Source organism: Salvelinus namaycush, chromosome 37 (genome assembly GCF_016432855.1).
Source record: "Salvelinus namaycush isolate Seneca chromosome 37, SaNama_1.0, whole genome shotgun sequence".
Lineage (NCBI taxonomy): Eukaryota > Metazoa > Chordata > Actinopteri > Salmoniformes > Salmonidae > Salvelinus > Salvelinus namaycush.
The window spans coordinates 27067319-27093724 of NC_052343.1; the positions used below are offsets into that span (position 1 = coordinate 27067319).

The 26406-nt window shown below is 47.9% G+C and overlaps 1 protein-coding gene across 1 annotated transcript; it reads right to left on the bottom strand.

Moving 5' to 3' along the window:
- LOC120030942 (sphingosine kinase 2-like) lies at positions 1-26173 on the bottom strand. The gene is made up of 8 exons (XM_038976448.1): positions 26096-26173; positions 22283-23995; positions 17497-17646; positions 8438-8532; positions 8227-8342; positions 3182-3385; positions 738-2355; positions 1-351 (listed from the first exon to the last, which is right to left on the bottom strand). Exons 2-8 carry the CDS (start codon positions 22734-22736, stop codon positions 289-291), a joined length of 2700 nt encoding a protein of 899 aa, XP_038832376.1. The 5' UTR covers positions 22737-23995; positions 26096-26173; the 3' UTR covers positions 1-288.
- Between the last annotated feature and the right edge of the window lie 233 nt (positions 26174-26406).

The window sequence follows — 26406 nt, forward strand, 5'->3', positions numbered from 1 at the left end:
ATGGCTATGCAGGTTCAGGCTTCTCAGGATAAACGGAGTGTAATCCAACAGCTGTGCAACAAAGCTCGTTTTCATCCGTTTTTAAAATTCTCTATTAATCCCTCGGCTTGCGTCCTGCACCGCCGCTCTGCTCAGCAGGTGATCCCTTCCATTAAACCCCAGAAATGATTCGGTCTATTTTCAGTCTGAGGATTTTTTCCTCCCCTTTCTCTGTGAACGTAGATGGCAACAGAGATTATATAATTGGAGAGAGCGCCGTATCAGCTGATCTGGTCAGCCAATCCCTTGTCAGAATCGGGTGATCTTCACTCCAGAGTCGCCGACAATGAGCCGGGACATAGAGGGATGGACCTGAGGGAGACAAACCGATAGAGTGATTAGTATAATACTTTAGATAATGGAACTAGTGTATAGAAGTGTATAGAAGTGTATAATGTGGTTATTAATATACCAGAGAAAACATGAAAGCTAAACACAGAAGTCTAACAGCTTTAGTTGCACTGAAGTGATAGGCCATCATCAAGGGTTTAATATAATACAGGCAGAATACAGAGGGTAACATCGTACCAAAGACAATACACCAGTTCAGTACTATAGATGTGGAGTGGATTTACATGCACTTACGAGCTGGGGTTGTTAGTGAAAAGATTTAGAAAAAAAAGCTTTCGAAATCAGTTTTAAAATCTTAGCAACTGCCCTCCCCACTCCACTTTCTCACACTCCATCGCTCTCTCTACCTGTGCCTGCAGCGGGCCGTATGGCACCAGTTCCCCGTCCACAGTGAGTGTTCCTCGTGGGGAGAGGGGCTGCAGCCTGAAGGCCCTGGCTGGGACGTGGCTCACATAGGGGGAGCTGAGAGACAGGTGTGCCCCCCTCTCCATGGCCAGGAACAGACGGAGCAGGGTGGCTCTGGAGATCCCTGCTCGCACAAACGTCAGGTGGATCAGCCCGTCGTCAAACCTGGCTTGGGGGGCGGCGTGGAGGTCTGCCCCGAGATGGGACTGGTAGATGGCCAGCACAAGCACAAAGTCCCCCTCGATGGTCACCCAGTCCCGGGTCGGCAGGGCCTGGTCCAAGGGGGGCAGGAGGTCATCCCTGGGGGGGTTGAAAGGGAGTGAGATGGGGGGGCGGTTCTTGAGGGGTCCAGCAGGCTCTCCAATGTCAAAGGTAAAGGAGGGGGAGGGGGACTGGAGAGACGGGGAAGGGGAGGTAGAGTTGGGGGTGTTGGGGCGCGGAACGAGGTAGGAGGAGGAGTGGGGGGAGGCGCAGGACGGGGAGGAAGGGGGTGTGGGAGAGAGGGAGAGGGACAGGGACAGGGAGGGGAGTTTGGGGGGTAGGGAGTTGGAGTGGGGGTGGTGAAGGAGGGATAGGGGTCTGGGGCGGGATGCGTTCTGGTCCAGAGATTTGGGCTTGAAGGAGAAAGGAGAGTGTCTGAAGGGAGAGGATATGGTGAGGGCTCTCTCCCGGGCGATGTCCAGCGGGTAAGCTTCTTTCTGGAAGTATGTTCCGTTCAGATCCATCTCTTCTGCTCTGTACGAGGCTCCAGACACGGGGTCAGCCTCCTGGCTGAGGGGCTGGCTAAAGAAGGCGTTAGCTATCTGGCTGGAAGGGGCGGAATTCTTCCTTAGAGCCAGTCTGGTCTGCTGGAGGTTGTCAGGGTACGAGCAACACCTCTCTGGGTCCTCGTTGGCCTCTCGCCCCATGTCCACCCCGTAACCCTCTCCAACCTCCGTCGCTTCCATCACCCCATCCATTGAGCCGCTGCTGCCTTCCCCATTCCTCACTCTCTCCTCTATATCCTCTATCACCCCTGAGTCCTGCTCCATCGTTCTGTTTTCTCTTTCCTCATCTGGCCTTTCTTCCATGTTCCTCGTCATCCCATCCTTCCTTCCCATCCTGCAATCTTCCCTTTCGTTCGACTCCGAACTCGTCCCAGATCTCTCCGAACTTGTCCCTGACCTCCCCGCCTCTCCCTCTCTATCCTCTGCCAAGCTACTCGCCCTGACCACCCCCGTTCCCCCTCCTCTGGCCCTCTCCCTCCTCCTCTCCCTCTCCCTCTCTCTCTGCCTCTCCATCTCCCTCTCCCTCTCCCTTTCCGTGTCTACCCTCCTCAGACTCCTCTGTTCGCTGAGGCCCATGTCAGAGCTGGTGCGTTGGATGGGGGTGTGGCAGAAGCCCTCCAAGCCCTCAGTGATGCTGCGGGACAGGGGTCTGTGCAGGGGCGGAGGAATGGCGTCTGGGGATGTGGCGACTATGGAGGGGGGCAGGTAGGACAAACGGCCCTTATAGGAGCGCAGGGAGGCCAGGCGGACCAGAGTGCCCAGGGTGAACCGTGCCGAGCCCAGACCCCGGTACCTGCAACATCACACCATTACAGCATTTAGTTACCAGGGCAACAACAGAGAACATAACACATTACTTATTCATTAGGAATAGGTGTGATCAAGGAGGTACAGTGAAAGATTGCATGTACTTAATTTAAGGATGAGTGACCAAAGGCAAGCGCCCTGTCCCGTCACCCTGGAAGCCTCTTCCCCAGAGTTAAAGAACCAAATCACGTTCTGCCCTTCACATTTCTCACTTTACTCAGCCTCTTCTGAACCCTTCCTATCAATCTTTTTGATAGAAATGACAGAGCCAACATCTCTGCCTCAAATTTCTGAACAGCTGATATAAAACCTGCAGCTATTTGAACCAACATTCCAAATAAATATAAATATTTATAGTATGTTAATTTAGGATGTAGGCTACAACTTAGTCTGTTGTAACTAAGGATATTGCAGTAGCACATGTAGGAAGCTGTCTACACATTGTACTGGGGCAAAAACAATCTGCATTTAAACCACAAATCACGTACAACTGTAATTTCACTTCTCAATGATCATGCAAGTACTGCAAGATTTGACAATGACTGAAATTTGCCTGAGTAGCCTGTTCCACTTCTGGGCAGCCGACCATTCAACTACTACTTTGACTGCCTCCTGCTTAGCCAATGTTTGCAATGATGATGGAAAAAACGTCCCTTCAGTGTACTGCTTGTGTTTGATAAGCTGTGTCAGCAGAGGGAGCAGTAAAATAGAGAATCCCGCACATGTGCAGAAGCTTCGGTTGTTTAGCTATCGGGAAGAGGACTCCAGAGAACTCGGCACCGCAGCCACGCCATTAACTTAAACACACACACCTCTCACTCTCGATGTCCACGTCAGACACAAAGCCCCAGGCCACAGACAGGAAGGAGAACATCCTTCTGGGAAGACCCGGACGGCCATTTTGAGAAGGGGCGGGGCTGGTTGTCACAGAGACCAAATCCATGGGCTTGACTCCGCCACGGCAGAGCTGAAAACAGCAGTTGAGGAGGAGAGGCTCCCGAAGGCACATGTCATAACTGGGATGAAGAGAAAAGTAAGAGGGAAACAGTGGATGGAAGAGAATGGAGAAAGGGTGAGAATATGGAGAGGGAGAGGAATGGAAAATACAGAGAGGAAAGGTGAGAGGAGAGAGGAAATTAATACTGTGTAATATAAGTTAACATAATGTTTATGACATACACAATCAGTGAATGTTATGTAGGTGGCCAAACAAACCATCGTAAAGACAACACAAGAGATAAGAAGGAGAGAGAGATGAAAGAACAGTGTACTATATTGACTGGACTCATTTATTGACGTGTCTTCCAGAGATAAAGGAGAGAACTCTAGAAATAACAGGACATGAAGAGTGGGAGGGAATAGTGGGGGTAGGAGAAAGAGTAACCAGCAGGTAGACTAGTGGTTAGAGTGTTGGGCCAGTAACCAGCAGGTAGACTAGTGGTTAGAGTGTTGGGCCAGTAACCAGCAGGTAGACTAGTGGTTAGAGTGTTGGGCCAGTAACCAGCAGGTAGACTAGTGGTTAGAGTGTTGGGCCAGTAACCAGCAGGTAGACTAGTGGTTAGAATGTTGGGCCAGTAACCAGCAGGTAGACTAGTGATTAGAGTGTTGGGCCAGTAACCAGCGGGTAGACTAGTGGTTAGAGTGTTGGGCCAGTAACCAGCGGGTAGACTAGTGGTTAGAGTGTTGGGCCAGTAACCAGCGGGTAGCCTAGTGGTTAGAGTGTTGGGCCAGTAACCAGCAGGTAGCCTAGTGGTTAGAGTGTTGGGCCAGTAACCAGCAGGTAGCCTAGTGGTTAGAGTGTTGGGCCAGTAACCAGCAGGTAGTCTAGTGGTTAGAGTGTTGGGCCAGTAACCAGCAGGTAGTCTAGTGGTTAGTGTTGGGCCAGTAACCAGCAGGTAGCCTAGTGGTTAGAGTGTTGGGCCAGTAACCAGCAGGTAGACTAGTGGTTAGTGTTGGGCCAGTAACCAGCAGGTAGCCTAGTGGTTAGAGTGTTGGGCCAGTAACCAGCAGGTAGCCTAGTGGTTAGAGTGTTGGGCCAGTAACCAGCAGGTAGCCTAGTGGTTAGAGTGTTGGGCCAGTAACCAGCAGGTAGCCTAGTGGTTAGAGTTGGGCCAGTAACCAGCAGGTATCCTAGTGGTTAGAGTGTTGGGCCAGTAACCAGCAGGTAGCCTAGTGGTTAGAGTGTTGGGCCAGTAACCAGCAGGTAGCCTAGTGGTTAGAGTGTTGGGCCAGTAACCAGCAGGTAGCCTAGTGGTTAGAGTGTTGGGCCAGTAACCAGCAGGTAGCCTAGTGGTTAGAGTGTTGGGCCAGTAACCAGCAGGTAGCCTAGTGGTTAGAGTGTTGGGCCAGTAACCAGCAGGTAGCCTAGTGGTTAGAGTTGGGCCAGTAACCAGCAGGTAGCCTAGTGGTTAGAGTTGGGCCAGTAACCAGCAGGTAGCCTAGTGGTTAGAGTTGGGCCAGTAACCAGCAGGTAGCCTAGTGGTTAGAGTTGGGCCAGTAACCAGCAGGTAGCCTAGTGGTTAATGTTGGGCCAGTAACCAGCAGGTAGCCTAGTGGTTAATGTTGGGCCAGTAACCAGCAGGTAGCCTAGTGGTTAATGTTGGGCCAGTAACCAGCAGGTAGCCTAGTGGTTAATGTTGGGCCAGTAACCAGCAGGTAGCCTAGTGGTTAATGTGTTGGGGCCAGTAACCAGCAGGTAGACTAGTGGTTAGAGTGTTGGGCCAGTAACCAGCAGGTAGCCTAGTGGTTAGAGTTGGGCCAGTAACCAGCAGGTAGCCTAGTGGTTAGAGTGTTGGGCCAGTAACCAGCAGGTAGCCTAGTGGTTAGAGTTGGGCCAGTAACCAGCAGGTAGCCTAGTGGTTAGTGTTGGGCCAGTAACCAGCAGGTAGCCTAGTGGTTAGAGTTGGGCCAGTAACCAGCAGGTAGCCTAGTGGTTAGAGTTGGGCCAGTAACCAGCAGGTAGCCTAGTGGTTAGTGTTGGGCCAGTAACCAGCAGGTAGCCTAGTGGTTAGAGTGTTGGGCCAGTAACCAGCAGGTAGCCTAGTGGTTAGTGTTGGGCCAGAGGGAGGGAGTGGGGGGGCAGGAGAGAAAGGGAGGGAAGAGAGAATTTCTCTAGTCTCAGTCTCAGTCTCGATGGTTCGTTGAAACAGCTGATACAACAATATGAGAGACATAAGGATTAGTTGAAGATGCTAAAGTCTACAGTACAGTACTAACCACTAGTGGTTAGTGGTACATCAAGAAACTGAAGTCTACTACTGCAATGTAAATAGGGCCATCAACAAACTACAGTCTAAAAGTTGACCGTGATTAGAATTAAGGTTGGGTGATATTTGGGGAGACCTCTTCTACGATATGCTACTCAAAATATTGTGATATCCGATATAATCGTTTGGCGACTTAATTTGTTAATTTCCTCTTTTTATTTAACCTTTAACTTTTGGGGCAGCAGGTAGTCTAGTGGTTAGTGTGTTGGGCCAGTAACCAGCAGGTAGTCTAGTGGTTAGTGTGTTGGGACAGTAACCAGCAGGTAGACTAGTGGTTAGAGTGTTGGGCCAGTAACCAGCAGGTAGCCTAGTGGTTAGTGTTGGGCCAGTAACCAGCAGGTAGCCTAGTGTGACGACCCTCCCACTCTGTCTACCGTTTTCTCTCTCTCTGCTCTTGTTTCCTTATTAGGATGCCGGTGGGCGGAGTTGGGAGGGTCGTCAGCTACATGGGAAACACCTGGGCCCACTCTCCCAGGATAAATACACCACTTCCCCATTCATGGAGGGAACTCTCTCCATGCAGACACCTTGATAGATTCGGTTATGTTTCATGGTGCTTTTTGGTTGTTTGTTTTAGCATCTTTCAACACCCTGCATTATCACATTCATGCATGCAAAACATTCACTTACACTACTGATTACTGATTACACACACCATTGTATATTATACCTAGTTTCGTTATTTAATAAATATATTTTGTTACTCCTTATCTCCACGTGGTCTCCCTTTTGTTACGGGCTCTGAGCCGGTTCGTGACACCAGTAACCAGCAGGTAGCCTAGTGGTTAGAGTTGGGCCAGTAACCAGCAGGTAGACTAGTGGTTAGAGTGTTGGGCCAGTAACCAGCAGGTAGACTAGTGGTTAGAGTTGGGCCAGTAACCAGCAGGTAGCCTAGTGGTTAGAGTGTTGGGCCAGTAACCAGCAGGTAGCCTAGTGGTTAGAGTGTTGGACCAGTAACCAGCAGGTAGCCTAGTGGTTAGAGTGTTGGGCCAGTAACCAGCAGGTAGACTAGTGGTTAGAGTTGGGCCAGTAACCAGCAGGTAGCCTAGTGGTTAGTGTTGGGCCAGTAACCAGCAGGTAGCCTAGTGGTTAGAGTGTTGGGCCAGTAACCAGCAGGTAGCCTAGTGGTTAGAGTGTTGGACCAGTAACCAGCAGGTAGCCTAGTGGTTAGAGTGTTGGACCAGTAACCAGCAGGTAGCCTAGTGGTTAGAGTGTTGGGCCAGTAACCAGCAGGTAGCCTAGTGGTTAGAGTGTTGGGCCAGTAACCAGCAGGTAGCCTAGTGGTTAGAGTGTTGGACCAGTAACCAGCAGGTAGCCTAGTGGTTAGAGTGTTGGACCAGTAACCAGCAGGTAGCCTAGTGGTTAGAGTGTTGGACCAGTAACCAGCAGGTAGCCTAGTGGTTAGAGTGTTGGACCAGTAACCGAAAGGTTGCTGGATCGAATCCTCGAGCTGACAAGGTAACAGTCTGTCGTTCTGCCCCTGAACAAGGCAGTTAACTCAATGTTCCCTGGTAGGCCGTCATTGTAAATAAGAATTTGTTCTTAACTGACTTGCCTAGTTAAATAAAGGTTAATTTAAAAAATTTGTCAAGTCCGTTAAGAACAAATTCTTATTTAGAATGACGGTCTACCCCAGACAAATCCTCCCAAAACGGACGACGCTGGGCTATTGTGCGCCGCCCTATGGGACTTCCGATCACGGCCGGTTGTGATACAGCCTGGAATCGAACCACTCGGGAGCCACCAATATTGACTAGATAATTCCAGACTGTGCAAGTTTTGTCCTTATATATGATTTTCTAGTCACATTCTCATTAAATAATCTTAGTAAGGCAAAAAAATAAGTATTCATTTATTTAGACTTCATTTTCAATATATTGTTGCAGCCTAACTTATAAGACTGCACCGTTCGATTTTTAAAGCTCAAATACAGAAGTCTTGCACATCCCGATATACCTACCATCTTGGACTTCACGATATACCTACCATCTTGGACTTCACGATATACCTACCATCTTGGACTTCACGATATACCTACCATCTTGGACTTCACGATATACCTACCATCTTGGACTTCACGATATACCTACCATCTTGGACTTCACGATATACCTACCATCTTGGACTTCACGATATACCTACCATCTTGGACTTCACGATATACCTACCATCTTGGACTTCACATATTTGGCAATGTCAAACATCCCGATATTTGAGAGAATCATATATCGGCCCAATGCTAATTAGACTGCACACCTTTTATTTCCAATGAAAACTACTGTGGGTGTGTGTGACTGTAAAGGTGCGTGATTATCTACATCAGCAATGAGAAATGTATCAAGTGGTTGAGGAATGAATTTGAGGCTGAGAGAAATTATTAATTCAATCCAGACACACCATGGGACCAGAACCCTGAACTGGAATAACCGATTCATTCATTTCAATGCTTCTACTAGTATCTCCAGCATTCTCACCATTGATCTAACAAGAAATTCTAAAATATTGCATGTTTAGGTTTGAATCAGTCTCATATCTCTGGTCAAGTTATTACATGTGTCACATAGCTGGTTGGATGTGTGTGTGTGACCCACCCTGCATGGTGGTTGATGGAGCCAGCCAGGGCATTTCCAGAGCCACAGGGCAGGATGCCTACAGGTGTCTTTATTGCTAGTTCCCAGTCTGGACGCTCCATCAAACCATTGATCACCTGGCGAGAGAAAAGCAGAGCAGAGTCAGACACACACACACACACCCCACTCCCACCCCCCCCACACACACATACACACACACACACCCCCACACCTCGTGCAGCAGGCCATCTCCAGAGACGATGATGATGCCGTCCCACTGTGGCAGGGAGATCTCTTTGATCAACTCTCTGGCATGGTTCTGTCGCTCTGAGAAGAAAAGTAGACGTGTTGTTAGGAGGTTGTACCTGTGTGTGTGTGTGATACCGGTTAACGGCTGAAGTTGCAGAGCTGATGTTACGGTGTGTGTTACCTGTCTGTATCAGGTTGTAGAGCTGATGTTACGGTGTGTGTTACCTGTCTGTATCAGGTTGTAGAGCTGATGTTACGGTGTGTGTTACCTGTCTGTATCAGGTTGTAGAGCTGATGTTACGGTGTGTGTTACCTGTCTGTATCAGGTTGCAGAGCTGATGTTACGGTGTGTGTTACCTGTCTGTATCAGGTTGTAGAGCTGATGTTACGGTGTGTGTTACCTGTCTGTATCAGGTTGTAGCTGATGTTACGGTGTGTGTTACCTGTCTGTATCAGGTTGTAGCTGACATTACGGTGTGTGTTACCTGTCTGTATCAGGTTGCAGAGCTGATGTTACGGTGTGTGTTACCTGTCTGTATCAGGTTGTAGCTGACATTACGGTGTGTGTTACCTGTCTGTATCAGGTTGTAGCTGATGTTACGGTGTGTGTTACCTGTCTGTATCAGGTTGTAGAGCTGATGTTACGGTGTGTGTTACCTGTCTGTATCAGGTTGTAGCTGATGTTATGGTGTGTGTTACCTGTCTGTATCAGGTTGTAGCTGACATTACGGTGTGTGTTACCTGTCTGTATCAGGTTGTAGAGCTGATGTTACGGTGTGTGTTACCTGTCTGTATCAGGTTGCAGAGCTGATGTTACGGTGTGTGTTACCTGTCTGTATCAGGTTGTAGAGCTGACGTTACGGTGTGTGTTACCTGTCTGTATCAGGTTGTAGAGCTGATGTTACGTGTGTGTTACTTGTCTGTATCAGTTTGTAGAGCTGATGTTACGGTGTGTGTTACCTGTCTGTATCAGGTTGCAGAGCTGATGTTACGGTGTGTGTTACCTGTCTGTATCAGGTTGCAGAGCTGATGTTACGGTGTGTGTTACCTGTCTGTATCAGGTTGCAGAGCTGATGTTACGGTGTGTGTTACCTGTCTGTATCAGTTTGTAGAGCTGATGTTACGGTGTGTGTTACCTGTCTGTATCAGGTTGTAGAGCTGATGTTACGGTGTGTGTTACCTGTCTGTATCAGTTTGTAGAGCTGATGTTACGGTGTGTGTTACCTGTCTGTATCAGGTTGTAGAGCTGATGTTACGGTGTGTGTTACCTGTCTGTATCAGGTTGCAGAGCTGATGTTACGGTGTGTGTTACCTGTCTGTATCAGGTTGCAGAGCTGATGTTACGGTGTGTGTTACCTGTCTGTATCAGTTTGTAGAGCTGATGTTACGGTGTGTGTTACCTGTCTGTATCAGGTTGTAGCTGATGTTACGGTGTGTGTTACCTGTCTGTATCAGGTTGTAGAGCTGACATTACGGTGTGTGTTACCTGTCTGTATCAGGTTGTAGAGCTGATGTTACGGTGTGTGTTACCTGTCTGTATCAGGTTGTAGAGCTGATGTTACGGTGTGTGTTACCTGTCTGTATCAGGTTGTAGAGCTGATGTTACGGTGTGTGTTACCTGTCTGTATCAGGTTGTAGAGCTGATGTTACGGTGTGTGTTACCTGTCTGTATCAGGTTGTAGAGCTGATGTTACGGTGTGTGTTACCTGTCTGTATCAGGTTGTAGAGCTGATGTTACGGTGTGTGTTACCTGTCTGTATCAGGTTGTAGAGCTGACGTTACGGTGTGTGTTACCTGTCTGTATCAGGTTGTAGAGCTGATGTTACGGTGTGTGTTACCTGTCTGTATCAGGTTGTAGCTGATGTTACGGTGTGTGTTACCTGTCTGTATCAGGTTGTAGAGCTGATGTTACGGTGTGTGTTACCTGTCTGTATCAGGTTGTAGCTGACATTACGGTGTGTGTTACCTGTCTGTATCAGGTTGTAGCTGATGTTACGGTGTGTGTTACCTGTCTGTATCAGGTTGTAGCTGATGTTACGGTGTGTGTTACCTGTCTGTATCAGGTTGTAGAGCTGATGTTACGGTGTGTGTTACCTGTCTGTATCAGGTTGTAGAGCTGACGTTACGGTGTGTGTTACCTGTCTGTATCAGATTGCAGAGCTGACGTTACGGTGTGTGTTACCTGTCTGTATCAGGTTGCAGAGCTGACGTTACGGTGTGTGTTACCTGTCTGTATCAGGTTGTAGCTGATGTTACGGTGTGTGTTACCTGTCTGTATCAGGTTGTAGAGCTGATGTTACGGTGTGTGTTACCTGTCTGTATCAGGTTGTAGAGCTGATGTTACGGTGTGTGTTACTTGTCTGTATCAGGTTGTAGAGCTGATGTTACGGTGTGTGTTACCTGTCTGTATCAGGTTGTAGAGCTGATGTTACGGTGTGTGTTACCTGTCTGTATCAGGTTGTAGAGCTGATGTTACGGTGTGTGTTACCTGTCTGTATCAGGTTGTAGAGCTGATGTTACGGTGTGTGTTACCTGTCTGTATCAGGTTGTAGAGCTGATGTTACGGTGTGTGTTACCTGTCTATATCAGGTTGTAGAGCTGATGTTACGGTGTGTGTTACCTGTCTGTATCAGGTTGTAGCTGACATTACGGTGTGTATTACCTGTCTGTATCAGGTTGTAGAGCTGATGTTACGGTGTGTGTTACCTGTCTGTATCAGGTTGTAGCTGACATTACGGTGTGTGTTACCTGTCTGTATCAGGTTGTAGCTGATGTTACGGTGTGTGTTACTTGTCTGTATCAGGTTGTAGAGCTGATGTTACGGTGTGTGTTGCCTGTCTGTATCAGGTTGTAGAGCTGACGTTACGGTGTGTGTTACCTGTCTGTATCAGGTTGTAGAGCTGATGTTACGGTGTGTGTTACCTGTCTGTATCAGGTTGTAGCTGATGTTACGGTGTGTGTTACCTGTCTGTATCAGGTTGTAGAGCTGATGTTACGGTGTGTGTTACCTGTCTGTATCAGGTTGTAGCTGACATTATGGTGTGTGTTACCTGTCTGTATCAGGTTGTAGCTGATGTTACGGTGTGTGTTACCTGTCTGTATCAGGTTGTAGCTGATGTTACGGTGTGTGTTACCTGTCTGTATCAGGTTGTAGAGCTGATGTTACGGTGTGTGTTACCTGTCTGTATCAGGTTGTAGAGCTGACGTTACGGTGTGTGTTACCTGTCTGTATCAGATTGCAGAGCTGACGTTACGGTGTGTGTTACCTGTCTGTATCAGGTTGCAGAGCTGACGTTACGGTGTGTGTTACCTGTCTGTATCAGGTTGCAGAGCTGATGTTACGGTGTGTGTTACCTGTCTGTATCAGGTTGTAGAGCTGATGTTACGGTGTGTGTTACCTGTCTGTATCAGGTTGCAGAGCTGACATTACGGTGTGTGTTACCTGTCTGTATCAGGTTGTAGAGCTGATGTTACGGTGTGTGTTACCTGTCTGTATCAGGTTGTAGCTGACATTACGGTGTGTGTTACCTGTCTGTATCAGGTTGTAGCTGATGTTACGGTGTGTGTTACCTGTCTGTATCAGGTTGTAGCTGATGTTACGGTGTGTGTTACCTGTCTGTATCAGGTTGTAGAGCTGATGTTACGGTGTGTGTTACCTGTCTGTATCAGGTTGTAGAGCTGATGTTACGGTGTGTGTTACCTGTCTGTATCAGGTTGTAGCTGACATTACGGTGTGTGTTACCTGTCTGTATCAGGTTGTAGCTGATGTTACGGTGTGTGTTACCTGTCTGTATCAGGTTGTAGCTGATGTTACGGTGTGTGTTACCTGTCTGTATCAGGTTGTAGAGCTGATGTTACGGTGTGTGTTACCTGTCTGTATCAGGTTGTAGAGCTGACGTTACGGTGTGTGTTACCTGTCTGTATCAGATTGCAGAGCTGACGTTACGGTGTGTGTTACCTGTCTGTATCAGGTTGCAGAGCTGACGTTACGGTGTGTGTTACCTGTCTGTATCAGGTTGCAGAGCTGATGTTACGGTGTGTGTTACCTGTCTGTATCAGGTTGTAGAGCTGATGTTACGGTGTGTGTTACCTGTCTGTATCAGGTTGCAGAGCTGACATTACGGTGTGTGTTACCTGTCTGTATCAGGTTGTAGAGCTGATGTTACGGTGTGTGTTACCTGTCTGTATCAGGTTGTAGAGCTGATGTTACGGTGTGTGTTACCTGTCTGTATCAGGTTGTAGAGCTGATGTTACGGTGTGTGTTACCTGTCTGTATCAGGTTGTAGAGCTGATGTTACGGTGTGTGTTACCTGTCTGTATCAGGTTGCAGAGCTGATGTTACGGTGTGTGTTACCTGTCTGTATCAGGTTGCAGAGCTGATGTTACGGTGTGTGTTACCTGTCTGTATCAGGTTGTAGAGCTGATGTTACGGTGTGTGTTACCTGTCTGTATCAGGTTGTAGAGCTGATGTTACGGTGTGTGTTACCTGTCTGTATCAGGTTGTAGAGCTGATGTTACGGTGTGTGTTACCTGTCTATATCAGGTTGTAGCTGATGTTACATGTCTGTATCAGGTTGTAGAGCTGATGTTACGGTGTGTGTTACCTGTCTGTATCAGGTTGTAGAGCTGATGTTACGGTGTGTGTTACCTGTCTGTATCAGGTTGTAGCTGATGTTACGGTGTGTGTTACCTGTCTGTATCAGGTTGTAGAGCTGATGTTACGGTGTGTGTTACCTGTCTATATCAGGTTGTAGCTGATGTTACATGTCTGTATCAGGTTGTAGAGCTGATGTTACGGTGTGTGTTACCTGTCTGTATCAGGTTGTAGAGCTGATGTTACGGTGTGTGTTACCTGTCTGTATCAGGTTGTAGAGCTGATGTTACGGTGTGTGTTACCTGTCTGTATCAGGTTGCAGAGCTGATGTTACGGTGTGTGTTACCTGTCTGTATCAGGTTGTAGCTGATGTTACGGTGTGTGTTACCTGTCTGTATCAGGTTGTAGAGCTGATGTTACGGTGTGTGTTACCTGTCTGTATCAGGTTGTAGAGCTGATGTTACGGTGTGTGTTACCTGTCTGTATCAGGTTGTAGAGCTGATGTTACGGTGTGTGTTACCTGTCTGTATCAGGTTGTAGAGCTGATGTTACGGTGTGTGTTACCTGTCTGTATCAGGTTGTAGAGCTGATGTTACGGTGTGTGTTACCTGTCTATCAGGTTGTAGAGCTGATGTTACGGTGTGTGTTACCTGTCTGTATCAGGTTGTAGAGCTGATGTTACGGTGTGTGTTACCTGTCTGTATCAGGTTGTAGAGCTGATGTTACGGTGTGTGTTACCTGTCTGTATCAGGTTGTAGAGCTGATGTTACGTGTGTGTTACTTGTCTGTATCAGGTTGTAGAGCTGATGTTACGGTGTGTGTTACCTGTCTGTATCAGGTTGCAGAGCTGATGTTACGGTGTGTGTTACCTGTCTGTATCAGGTTGTAGAGCTGATGTTACGGTGTGTGTTACCTGTCTGTATCAGGTTGTAGAGCTGATGTTACGGTGTGTGTTACCTGTCTGTATCAGGTTGTAGAGCTAATGTTACGGTGTGTGTTACCTGTCTGTATCAGGTTGTAGAGCTGATGTTATGGTGTGTGTTACCTGTCTGTATCAGGTTGTAGAGCTGATGTTACGGTGTGTGTTACCTGTCTGTATCAGGTTGTAGCTGATGTTACGGTGTGTGTTACCTGTCTGTATCAGGTTGTAGAGCTGACGTTACGGTGTGTGTTACCTGTCTGTATCAGGTTGTAGAGCTGACGTTACGGTGTGTGTTACCTGTCTGTATCAGGTTGTAGAGCTGACGTTACGGTGTGTGTTACCTGTCTGTATCAGGTTGTAGAGCTGACGTTACGGTGTGTGTTACCTGTCTGTATCAGGTTGTAGAGCTGACGTTACGGTGTGTGTTACCTGTCTGTATCAGGTTGTAGAGCTGATGTTACGGTGTGTGTTACCTGTCTGTATCAGGTTGTAGCGCTGATGTTACGGTGTGTGTTACCTGTCTGTATCAGGTTGTAGAGCTGTTGTTACGGTGTGTGTTACCTGTCTGTATCAGGTTGCAGAGCTGATGTTACGGTGTGTGTTACCTGTCTGTATCAGGTTGCAGAGCTGACATTACGGTGTGTGTTACCTGTCTGTATCAGGTTGTAGAGCTGATGTTACGGTGTGTGTTACCTGTCTGTATCAGGTTGTAGAGCTGATGTTACGGTGTGTGTTACCTGTCTGTATCAGGTTGTAGAGCTGATGTTACGGTGTGTGTTACCTGTCTATATCAGGTTGTAGCTGATGTTACATGTCTGTATCAGGTTGTAGAGCTGATATTACGGTGTGTGTTACCTGTCTGTATCAGGTTGTAGAGCTGATGTTACGGTGTGTGTTACCTGTCTGTATCAGGTTGTAGCTGATGTTACGGTGTGTGTTACCTGTCTGTATCAGGTTGTAGAGCTGATGTTACGGTGTGTGTTACCTGTCTGTATCAGGTTGTAGAGCTGATGTTACGGTGTGTGTTACCTGTCTATATCAGGTTGTAGCTGATGTTACATGTCTGTATCAGGTTGTAGAGCTGATGTTACGGTGTGTGTTACCTGTCTGTATCAGGTTGTAGAGCTGATGTTACGGTGTGTGTTACCTGTCTGTATCAGGTTGTAGAGCTGATGTTACGGTGTGTGTTACCTGTCTGTATCAGGTTGCAGAGCTGATGTTACGGTGTGTGTTACCTGTCTGTATCAGGTTGTAGCTGATGTTACGGTGTGTGTTACCTGTCTGTATCAGGTTGTAGCTGATGTTATGGTGTGTGTTACCTGTCTGTATCAGGTTGTAGAGCTGATGTTATGGTGTGTGTTACCTGTCTGTATCAGGTTGTAGAGCTGACGTTACGGTGTGTGTTACCTGTCTGTATCAGGTTGTAGAGCTGATGTTACGGTGTGTGTTAACCTGTCTGTATCAGGTTGCAGAGCTGATGTTACGGTGTGTGTTACCTGTCTGTATCAGGTTGTAGAGCTGATGTTACGGTGTGTGTTACCTGTCTGTATCAGGTTGTAGAGCTGACGTTACGGTGTGTGTTACCTGTCTGTATCAGGTTGTAGAGCTGACGTTACGGTGTGTGTTACCTGTCTGTATCAGGTTGTAGAGCTGACGTTACGGTGTGTGTTACCTGTCTGTATCAGGTTGTAGAGCTGACGTTACGGTGTGTGTTACCTGTCTGTATCAGGTTGTAGCGCTGATGTTACGGTGTGTGTTACCTGTCTGTATCAGGTTGTAGAGCTGATGTTACGGTGTGTGTTACCTGTCTGTATCAGGTTGCAGAGCTGATGTTACGGTGTGTGTTACATGTCTGTATCAGGTTGTAGAGCTGATGTTACGGTGTGTGTTACCTGTCTGTATCAGGTTGTAGCTGATGTTACGGTGTGTGTTACCTGTCTGTATCAGGTTGTAGAGCTGATGTTACGGTGTGTGTTACCTGTCTATATCAGGTTGTAGCTGATGTTACATGTCTGTATCAGGTTGTAGAGCTGATGTTACGGTGTGTGTTACCTGTCTGTATCAGGTTGTAGAGCTGATGTTATGGTGTGTGTTACCTGTCTGTATCAGGTTGTAGAGCTGACGTTACGGTGTGTGTTACCTGTCTGTATCAGGTTGTAGAGCTGATGTTACGGTGTGTGTTACCTGTCTGTATCAGGTTGTAGAGCTGATGTTACGGTGTGTGTTACCTGTCTGTATCAGGTTGCAGAGCTGATGTTACGGTGTGTGTTACCTGTCTGTATCAGGTTGTAGCTGATGTTACGGTGTGTGTTACCTGTCTGTATCAGGTTGCAGAGCTGATGTTACGGTGTGTGTTACCTGTCTGTATCAGGTTGTAGCTGATGTTACGGTGTGTGTTACCTGTCTGTATCAGGTTGTAGCTGATGTTACGGTGTGTGTTACCTGTCTGTATCAGGTTGTAGCTGATGTTACGGTGTGTGTTACCTGTCTGTATCAGGTTGCAGAGCTGATGTTACGGTGTGTGTTACCTGTCTGTATCAGGTTGTAGCTGATGTTACGGTGTGTGTTACCTGTCTGTATCAGGTTGCAGAGCTGATGTTACGGTGTGTGTTACCTGTCTGTATCAGGTTGTAGCTGACATTACGGTGTGTGTTACCTGTCTGTATCAGGTTGTAGCTGATGTTACGGTGTGTGTTACCTGTCTGTATCAGGTTGCAGAGCTGATGTTACGGTGTGTGTTACCTGTCTGTATCAGGTTGTAGAGCTGATGTTATGGTGTGTGTTACCTGTCTGTATCAGGTTGCAGAGCTGACATTACGGTGTGTGTTACCTGTCTGTATCAGGTTGTAGCTGATGTTATGGTGTGTGTTACCTGTCTGTATCAGGTTGTAGAGCTGATGTTACGGTGTGTGTTACCTGTCTGTATCAGGTTGTAGCTGATGTTATGGTGTGTGTTACCTGTCTGTATCAGGTTGTAGCGCTGATGTTACGGTGTGTGTTACCTGTCTGTATCAGGTTGTAGAGCTGATGTTATGGTGTGTGTTACCTGTCTGTATCAGGTTGTAGAGCTGATGTTACGGTGTGTGTTACCTGTCTGTATCAGGTTGTAGAGCTGATGTTACGGTGTGTGTTACCTGTCTGTATCAGGTTGTAGAGCTGACGTTACGGTGTGTGTTACCTGTCTGTATCAGGTTGTAGAGCTGATGTTACGGTGTGTGTTACCTGTCTGTATCAGGTTGTAGAGCTGATGTTACGGTGTGTGTTACCTGTCTGTATCAGGTTGTAGAGCTGATGTTACGGTGTGTGTTACCTGTCTGTATCAGGTTGTAGCTGATGTTACGGTGTGTGTTACCTGTCTGTATCAGGTTGTAGAGCTGATGTTACGGTGTGTGTTACCTGTCTGTATCAGGTTGTAGCTGATGTTATGGTGTGTGTTACCTGTCTGTATCAGGTTGTAGAGCTGATGTTATGGTGTGTGTTACCTGTCTGTATCAGGTTGTAGAGCTGATGTTACGGTGTGTGTTACCTGTCTGTATCAGGTTGTAGCTGATGTTAGCCTCTCTGATCATTGGCAGGATGTGTGTCTGACACCACTGCATAGCCTGGCCTCTCCCACTGAAGGGGTTCACCAATAGCAGCAGCCTTCGGGGACGGGGCAGTAGACGTTTGCCAATTTCTGAGGGAAAGCAGCCAATCATTAGAAACAAATTGATTGATTGAGAACAACAAACGTACGTGATACCAGAAAGCAGGGTTTCCCAAACTCAGTCCTGGGACCCCCCCCCCCTGGGACCCACCCCTAATTATTTGTGGAGGACCGAGTTTGGGAAACCCTGCCATTAAGCACAGTGTTTCCCACCCTTAGACCTTGAGTGTATCTGTGACAAGGCAAACCTCTTTCAGCTCATCTCAAAGGGACTATCTCTGACCAGATAAGTAATAATGATTCCATTTGACTAATGGCTCTACATAATTAAATCTTCTAGAATGAAAAGGCACTCAAGGCCCAGGACAGGGAAACAAGGTACTTAACTGAACACTTCAGTGCTCAGTCTTCCACAAAACACCTCGTAATAACAAGCAGAGCCCTATCTACACAGCAGCACCTACTGTATAGGGTTGAAGTGGACCAAACACTAACTGCACACATCTCTGATACTGTGTTGGTGAGTGAGGGGTGGGAGTTAGTGGGAAGGGAGGGAGGCCGTGTTGGTGAGGGGTGGGAGTTAGTGAGAAGAGAGGGAGGCCGTGTTGGTGAGGGGTGGGAGTTAGTGAGAAGGGAGGGATACTGTGTTGGTGAGGGGTGGGAGTTAGTGAGAAGAGAGGGAGGCCGTGTTGGTGAGGGGTGGGAGTTAGTGAGAAGGGAGGGAGGCCGTGTTGGTGAGGGGTGGGAGTTAGTGAGAAGGGAGGGATACTGTGTTGGCGAGTGAGGGGTGGGAGTTAGTGGGAAGGGAGGGAGGCCGTGTTGGTGAGGGGTGGGAGTTAGTGAGAAGAGAGGGAGGCCATGTTGGTGAGGGGTGGGAGTTAGTGAGAAGAGAGGGATACTGTGTTGGTGAGGGGTGGGAGTTAGTGAGAAGAGAGGGAGGCCATGTTGGTGAGGGGTGGGAGTTAGTGAGAAGAGAGGGAGGCCATGTTGGTGAGGGGTGGGAGTTAGTGAGAAGAGAGGGAGGCCATGTTGGTGAGGGGTGGGAGTTAGTGAGAAGAGAGGGAGGCCATGTTGGTGAGGGGTGGGAGTTAGTTGGAAGAGAGGGAGGCCATGTTGGTGAGGGGTGGGAGTTAGTGAGAAGAGAGGGAGGCCATGTTGGTGAGGGGTGGGAGTTAGTGAGAAGAGAGGGAGGCCATGTTGGTGAGGGGTGGGAGTTAGTTGGAAGGGAGGGAGGCCATGTTGGTGAGGGGTGGGAGTTAGTGAGAAGAGAGGGATACTGTGTTGGTGAGTGAGGGGTGGGAGTTAGTGGGAAGGGAGGGAGGCCGTGTTGGTGAGTGAGGGGTGGGAGTTAGTGAGAAGGGAGGGAGGCCGCGTTGGTGAGTGAGGGGTGGGAGTTAGTTGGAAGGGAGTGAGGCCATGTTGGTGAGGGGTGGGAGTTAGTGAGAAGAGAGGGAGGGAGGCCGTGTTGGTGAGGGGTGGGAGTTAGTGGGAAGGGAGGGATACTGTGTTGGTGAGTGAGGGGTGGGAGTTAGTGGGAAGGGAGGGATACTGTGTTGGTGAGTGAGGGGTGGGAGTTAGTGGGAAGGGAGGGAGGCCGTGTTGGTGAGGGGTGGGAGTTAGTGAGAAGAGAGGGAGGCCGTGTTGGTGAGGGGTGGGAGTTAGTGAGAAGGGAGGGAGGCCGTGTTGGTGAGGGGTGGGAGTTAGTGAGAAGGGAGGGATACTGTGTTGGCGAGTGAGGGGTGGGAGTTAGTGGGAAGGGAGGGAGGCCGTGTTGGTGAGGGGTGGGAGTTAGTGAGAAGAGAGGGATACTGTGTTGGTGAGGGGTGGGAGTTAGTGAGAAGAGAGGGAGGCCATGTTGGTGAGGGGTGGGAGTTAGTGAGAAGAGAGGGAGGCCATGTTGGTGAGGGGTGGGAGTTAGTGAGAAGAGAGGGAGGCCATGTTGGTGAGGGGTGGGAGTTAGTGAGAAGAGAGGGATACTGTGTTGGTGAGGGGTGGGAGTTAGTGAGAAGAGAGGGAGGCCGTGTTGGTGAGGGGTGGGAGTTAGTGAGAAGAGAGGGAGGCCATGTTGGTGAGGGGTGGGAGTTAGTGAGAAGAGAGGGAGGCCATGTTGGTGAGGGGTGGGAGTTAGTGAGAAGAGAGGGAGGCCATGTTGGTGAGGGGTGGGAGTTAGTGAGAAGAGAGGGAGGCCATGTTGGTGAGGGGTGGGAGTTAGTGAGAAGAGAGGGAGGCCATGTTGGTGAGGGGTGGGAGTTAGTGAGAAGAGAGGGAGGCCATGTTGGTGAGGGGTGGGAGTTAGTGAGAAGAGAGGGAGGCCATGTTGGTGAGGGGTGGGAGTTAGTGAGAAGGGAGGGAGGCCGCGTTGGTGAGTGAGGGGTGGGAGTTAGTTGGAAGGGAGTGAGGCCATGTTGGTGAGGGGTGGGAGTTAGTGAGAAGAGAGGGAGGCCATGTTGGTGAGGGGTGGGAGTTAGTGAGAAGGGAGGGAGGCCGTGTTGGTGAGTGAGGGGTGGGAGTTAGTGAGAAGGGAGGGAGGCCGCGTTGGTGAGTGAGGGGTGGGAGTTAGTTGGAAGGGAGTGAGGCCATGTTGGTGAGGGGTGGGAGTTAGTGAGAAGAGAGGGAGGCCATGTTGGTGAGGGGTGGGAGTTAGTGAGAAGAGAGGGAGGCCATGTTGGTGAGGGGTGGGAGTTAGTGAGAAGAGAGGGAGGCCATGTTGGTGAGGGGTGGGAGTTAGTGAGAAGAGAGGGAGGCCATGTTGGTGAGGGGTGGGAGTTAGTGAGAAGAGAGGGAGGCCATGTTGGTGAGGGGTGGGAGTTAGTGAGAAGAGAGGGAGGCCATGTTGGTGGGAGTTAGTGAGAAGGGAGGGAGGCCATGTTGGTGAGGGGTGGGAGTTAGTGAGAAGAGAGGGATACTGTGTTGGTGAGTGAGGGGTGGGAGTTAGTGGGAAGGGCGGGAGGCCGTGTTGGTGAGTGAGGGGTTGGGAGTTAGTGAGAAGAGAGGGAGGCCATGTTGGTGAGGGGTGGGAGTTAGTTGGAAGGGAGTGAGGCCATGTTGGTGAGGGGTGGGAGTTAGTGGGAAGGGAGGGAGGCCGTGTTGGTGAGTGAGGGGTGGGAGTTAGTGAGAAGGGAGGGAGGCCGCGTTGGTGAGTGAGGGGTGGGAGTTAGTGGGAAGGGAGGGAGGCCGTGTTGGTGAGTGAGGGGTGGGAGTTAGTGGGAAGGGAGGGAGGCCGTGTTGGTGAGTGAGGGGTGGGAGTTAGTGAGAAGGGAGGGAGGCCGCGTTGGTGAGTGAGGGGTGGGAGTTAGTGAGAAGAGAGGGAGGCCATGTTGGTGAGGGGTGGGAGTTAGTTGGAAGGGAGTGAGGCCATGTTGGTGAGGGGTGGGAGTTAGTGAGAAGAGAGGGAGGCCGTGTTGGTGAGGGGTGGGAGTTAGTGAGAAGAGAGGGAGGCCATGTTGGTGAGGGGTGGGAGTTAGTTGGAAGGGAGGGAGGCCATGTTGGTAAGGGGTGGGAGTTAGTGAGAAGAGAGGGATACTGTGTTGGTGAGGGGTGGGAGTTAGTGGGAAGGGAGGGAGGCTGTGTTGGTAAGGGGTGGGAGTTAGTGAGAAGAGAGGGAGGCCGTGTTGGTGAGTGAGGGGTGGGAGTTAGTGGGAAGGGTGGGAGTTAGTGGGAAGGGAGGGAGGCCGTGTTGGTGAGTGAGGGGTGGGAGTTAGTGGGAAGGGAGGGAGGCAGTGTTGGTAAGGGGTGGGAGTTAGTGGGAAGGGAGGGAGGCAGTGTTGGTTAGACGCTGAATGATACAGACCGTGTGTGTAGGACAGATAAGAGCAGAGACAGAGAAAGTAGAGGAAATGAAGTGTTAAAGGGATAATCTAGCTAATCTAACCCCCCCCCCCCCACACACACACACACACACACACACACACACACACACACACACACACACACACACACACACACACACACACACACACACACACACACACACACACACACACACACACACACACAGCCAAGAAAAATTAAATAACATGTTTGTTCACATACATGAATGAACCCTTAAACAATACTTAGACTTTTAATAGTCAGGCCTCCTGACTGAACATAGCATGCTGTATGTACATACAACAGCATTGGGCTATATCCATTCATTCTTTATCACATGGCCATTATACAGTTTCCTACAGCCATTATGCAGTAGCCTATATCTAGCATGGTCAGAAATGAACTGAACTAGCCTGTATCTGTTAGAACATGCATGGTATTCATACAGTAGCCTAGGCCTATATTCACTTGTATCCTCTGGCCTCCTACATCAAAAGGACCTCAGGTCACCCTGTATGACTCCAGTTAACAATAACTAACATAAACGCTCTCATTTATGGAAACAAACTTTATGGAGTGAATGGTGCTCATTAAGTTAATGAAGGCACAGTTAAAGTCTGTACACAGGATAGGAAGTAGTCGACGTCAAACGCCATAACGAGTGCTGATTTGGCTTCATTCTCTCTCACGGTGACACTGAGCCTGTCTTTATGATGGGCATTAAGGGACATCAGACTGATTCCAACAACTGGGATGTTACAATAACCTCCGAACCTACACAAAGTGTGCCTGGACTGTAACATAGCATACAGACAAGATAACTGATTGTAGCTGTGTTAGTGGAACACACACTCACCTGTGTCAGCAGTGATGGCGACTCCCCTGAGCAGACATTGTATAGCAGTGGACCACCTCTCAGCCTCCACCCTGGCCTCAGCCAGGTACGCCCTCACCTGCCTCCTCCTGGACACCCCCTTCCTCCGCCTCCCCGGGGGATACCAGTATAGAACCAGCAAGGGGGGAGCAGGGGCACGGGGACAGCTGCACCCTGCCAGCTCTGACAGGGGTAGTATTAGACGTGCCTCTTTACCAGGGCGGGGGGCCAGGCGCTGGACGTGGATGTGGGAGGGGGTGAGGGTCAAGGCGTAGCTGGAGGCAGGAGAGGGGTTGGGGGAGGGAGACAGGGACGACAGACCCCCAGGACTGTTGGGGCAGCTGTTGTTGCAGCTGCTGCCCGTTGTCCAGCCCCCGAACTGGCAGTGGAGTAGCGCCTCAGCTGGGGATGGGATGGGGGGCTCTGGGGAACGCATCCTTAGTGTGGGGGGCTTGACGGGAGAGGACTTCCAACCCTCAGGTTTAGGGTAGGTAAGGTCTGTTTCCTGACAGGTGGACGGTGTGTGAGTGTTTCATGCAGTTGGCAGTTTGTTGGATGGATTAAGTCTGTTTAAATTCAGGCAGTGATACACATGTCAGTTCATTTCGCCACTGATGGCCACCTTAAAGGAGAATCAAATAGAAGCACCTCTCCTTAGGATCTGCTAGGAAGACCAAAATATAACTATAGACCTGTCAGTCTGTATTAAAAACACAAGTTATTTATCCTTGAAACCTTAAAATCATTCTTCTACTTCAGTGCTTGAATTGCAAAGGCAACGCCACAAAAGCACCTCTGAGTTTGACGTGTGAAATCCATCTGCACTCAAAGAAGTATTGTACGGTCCAAGAAAAAATAACTCCCACTGGCCTTCAGATGGAGATTCTTCTCTTTAGTGTGTCAATCCAACAGAGGAACATAAAAACAATGAAAAACACCAGCCTTCACAATGCAAATGCCGAAGACAAGGATCGATCTTAGATCTGTCAATTCCAGATTATGTCTGCCTTGTCCTTAAATGCTATCAGATTCTAGATTTGTCCATTTCGGAATGATCGACAGACAAGGCTTGTAAACAAAAACGATATACTTTTCAAGTTTAAAATTAAAACATTATATATATACCCCTAAATATTAAAAAAATATAACTCAAAGATATGCTTAAATTACAGTTTGAAATTATCTTTATATTTATCAATAAAGTGCAGCTTAGAAATGATGGCTACATGTCAAACAAGAGTTTAAATAACATAAAATAAAACAATACATCTTAAAACTATAAATCAGACCAAAATGAACACACCTTGGTCTTGCAAGGAGGCTATAGCAATTTACTTAGCACTAGATTGTGGTGGAATATTGCGTGTTAAGTGCTGATGTCAAACGTCCCGGTCTTCCACAGAAATGAGAGATATGTGGAGGCAGGAGAAAGGTGTGTCAAGGTAGAATTTAAATATCACTCTTCAAGAGACAAGCAGGCGTTACAGTAGTGAGATAGAATTGGACATTGACCGCGTAGCTAAGTGTCATCTGAATGAAAAATGCCACATAATCAGTTGTTTTCCATCAAAGACAGAGATGGAAAATAAACAAAACAAATAAAAACTCTAAAACGTTACTAGATTGTGCCGGGGGGTGTGTCATTTCCTGAGTTCAAGGGTCCATGTTCATGTTCCTTCACATAGATATGTATACCTAGAGAGAAACACTGGTATTAGTAATCTATTAGCTTCCAATGTGTTCCAGCAGAAAATACTCATTCTATATATTCAAGTGCTGAAGATGCATAAAGGAAGTGACTAGTATCAATAAAAATGTCCCTTTAAAACTAGTACTAATGGTTTGCTGGTTGTAGCCATCAATTGTCCCATTAACAAGCACCCATATTAGCAAACGTATTTCATTTCAAACTCCACATTTCTCTAGTATAGGCTAGTACTTATCGTAATGAACAATATCAGTAAAATGCCTGCAATAAGTGATTGGTGACGATAATTTTCAGTTTATCGTCCCAGCTCTAGTATCAATGTCACTCCACCTAAAAGTACCTTTATGTTTCGTTGACAAAAACATGTGCAGTCGCACCTTGTAAGACAGTCATTGTGAAAACAATAGAACAGTAGAAAACAAGGAGAAAATTATTTTCAAATAAACTTTTCCAACATTCCAGCCGAGTGACAGACAGGCTCCCTCACCATGTCCTCTCTCCACATGTCCTGCTTCTAAGTTTAGAGTGATGTGTACGCGTGTTTCACAGTCCGAAACAGTTTTATATTGTTCCAAACGGTGAGTGACTCTTTGGCCAGTTGCAGAAGTGAAAGCAGGGCAGCAAACTCGTGAGAGATTGTGGTTTAAACAGGATTAGGCAATCTGTGTGCATGCATTATCCCCATGTCCAGTATTCCTTGAAGTCATGCCATGATGGCTAAACCACGCAGATTTAGAATCACACGTTCCTGACATCTGTGCTCACTGATGCGACGACCTAATTTGGGTAAATTAACACTGGTTTATTACCACGTATGCCTAATGAAATTAACCGAGTTTGGTGGACACATTCTGACGGGTGGCGTTTGTCCAGACAGTCTTGAGTCTACTTACTTACTCTCTTTCACAATTTGTAACCAGTGGAAGTATGATTCAGACGGATTAGCCTACTAGACAGATTCTTGCCCATGACTGGCTTCGGCAGGCATAACTCGTAGCGACCTTCAAATATAGTTTACTCAGTCATCACCAATTGGTTCTTTACTTTGTTACTAGTGAAATACTATGGACTGAAAACACAATGTGCTGGTTAACATGTAACCTAAGAAAACCTTAATTCAAAGGAAAGTGTCTATCATTCAGATTCAGCTATCATAGACGATATAACATAACGGACCCATAAGAGGCTTCCTTTAAGTACCAACTGTTATGTTCAGTCGATAACCTTTATCTAAGGTGCTGACACAATCAAGACTTGGCAGATATGCAGCCTCTGATAAAATAATAATAATAATACTTGGTGCATTTGCTCGTGCCGATTGTTACACATTGTGTCTTTGAAATGCAGGGTGGCGGGTATCGCCGTTCTAATTTAGTTTTACTATGGCTGTGCTCGGAACATTTAGGATCCATTTGGCAGTCTTGCACACAACATTGTTTAGAAATGTGTGATCCTTTCTCGGATGGCTAGCTAGCAGGATAGAGCGACAGACAAATAACGTTGGCTTAGAATGAAGCCATCGAGCTACTAGTTAGCTAATAGTTTCGTAGCGATCTAACGTTAGATATTGTGGCTAGACCGAGCTTTTAGCCAGGATAAACCAGTTGCTTTTAACGTTATGACTAGCCAATACATGATTTTCAACACAGCATTGTTGACTAGCATGCTATCCACTACTGTAACAAGTTGGGATATCTTAAATTGTCTAGCTTGCTGCTAACCCCAATCGAACGGTAACTGCTTTGTATACTGTATTCCCTGGCGATGGCTACTGTAGCTACCAGTCAACACAATCAACATGGCTATGACAATTTGAAACGTCAGAAGTAGCTAGCTAACTTATCAGTTAGCTTGCAATAGTTACGCAGAGTAGACTGCTGAGCAATGATTATTAACTGTAGTTAACGCGTCATTTGCTAACGTTAGTAGCGAGGCACTAGCCGGCTAGCCATCATTTTGTCATTTCACCAACGTCAGCTAGCAACAATATGCTGACTAGCTAGTTTGGAGATAGCTACTTAATACTCAATTGGTAAAATAACCGTGTAAATATTAACCCCCAACTGTATAGACTGAACTCAAATTACCTCATTCTACCTCCCCGGCTTGCTTGCTCCGTAGGAAGGCTCTGTGGTTATCCTCCAGGAAGCGTGTATGAAACACTGGAGGGCTGGATAGTTTGAGCGGCGGGGAGGAAGTCCAATCCTGATAAGGAAAGACATTCGGGACCTACCGACATTCTCCAATAGTTAACGGCGCCAGTGCACCACATTGTGGAGGACACAGATAGTGTCATGATCGACTGAAAGTCACTGAGGACAAGACTGGACTCAAGCAGTCTAGGCTAGACTGTCCATGCTTCCAATGCACTCATCACCTGTCTAAATAAAAATATTAC

What these genes read in the sequence shown, in the direction of transcription:
- LOC120030942 (XM_038976448.1), bottom strand. Translation starts at nt 22,736, where the DNA reads ATGCGTTCCCCAGAGCCCCCCATCCCATCCCCAGCTGAGGCGCTACTC. An exon ending in CGCCATCACTGCTGACACAG is followed by an intron (nt 17,647 to 22,282) that starts GTGAGTGTGTGT and finishes GCTTTCCCTCAG; the next exon opens with AAATTGGCAAACGTCTACTG. An exon ending in CTACAACCTGATACAGACAG is followed by an intron (nt 8,533 to 17,496) that starts GTAACACACACC and finishes TTTTCTTCTCAG; the next exon opens with AGCGACAGAACCATGCCAGA.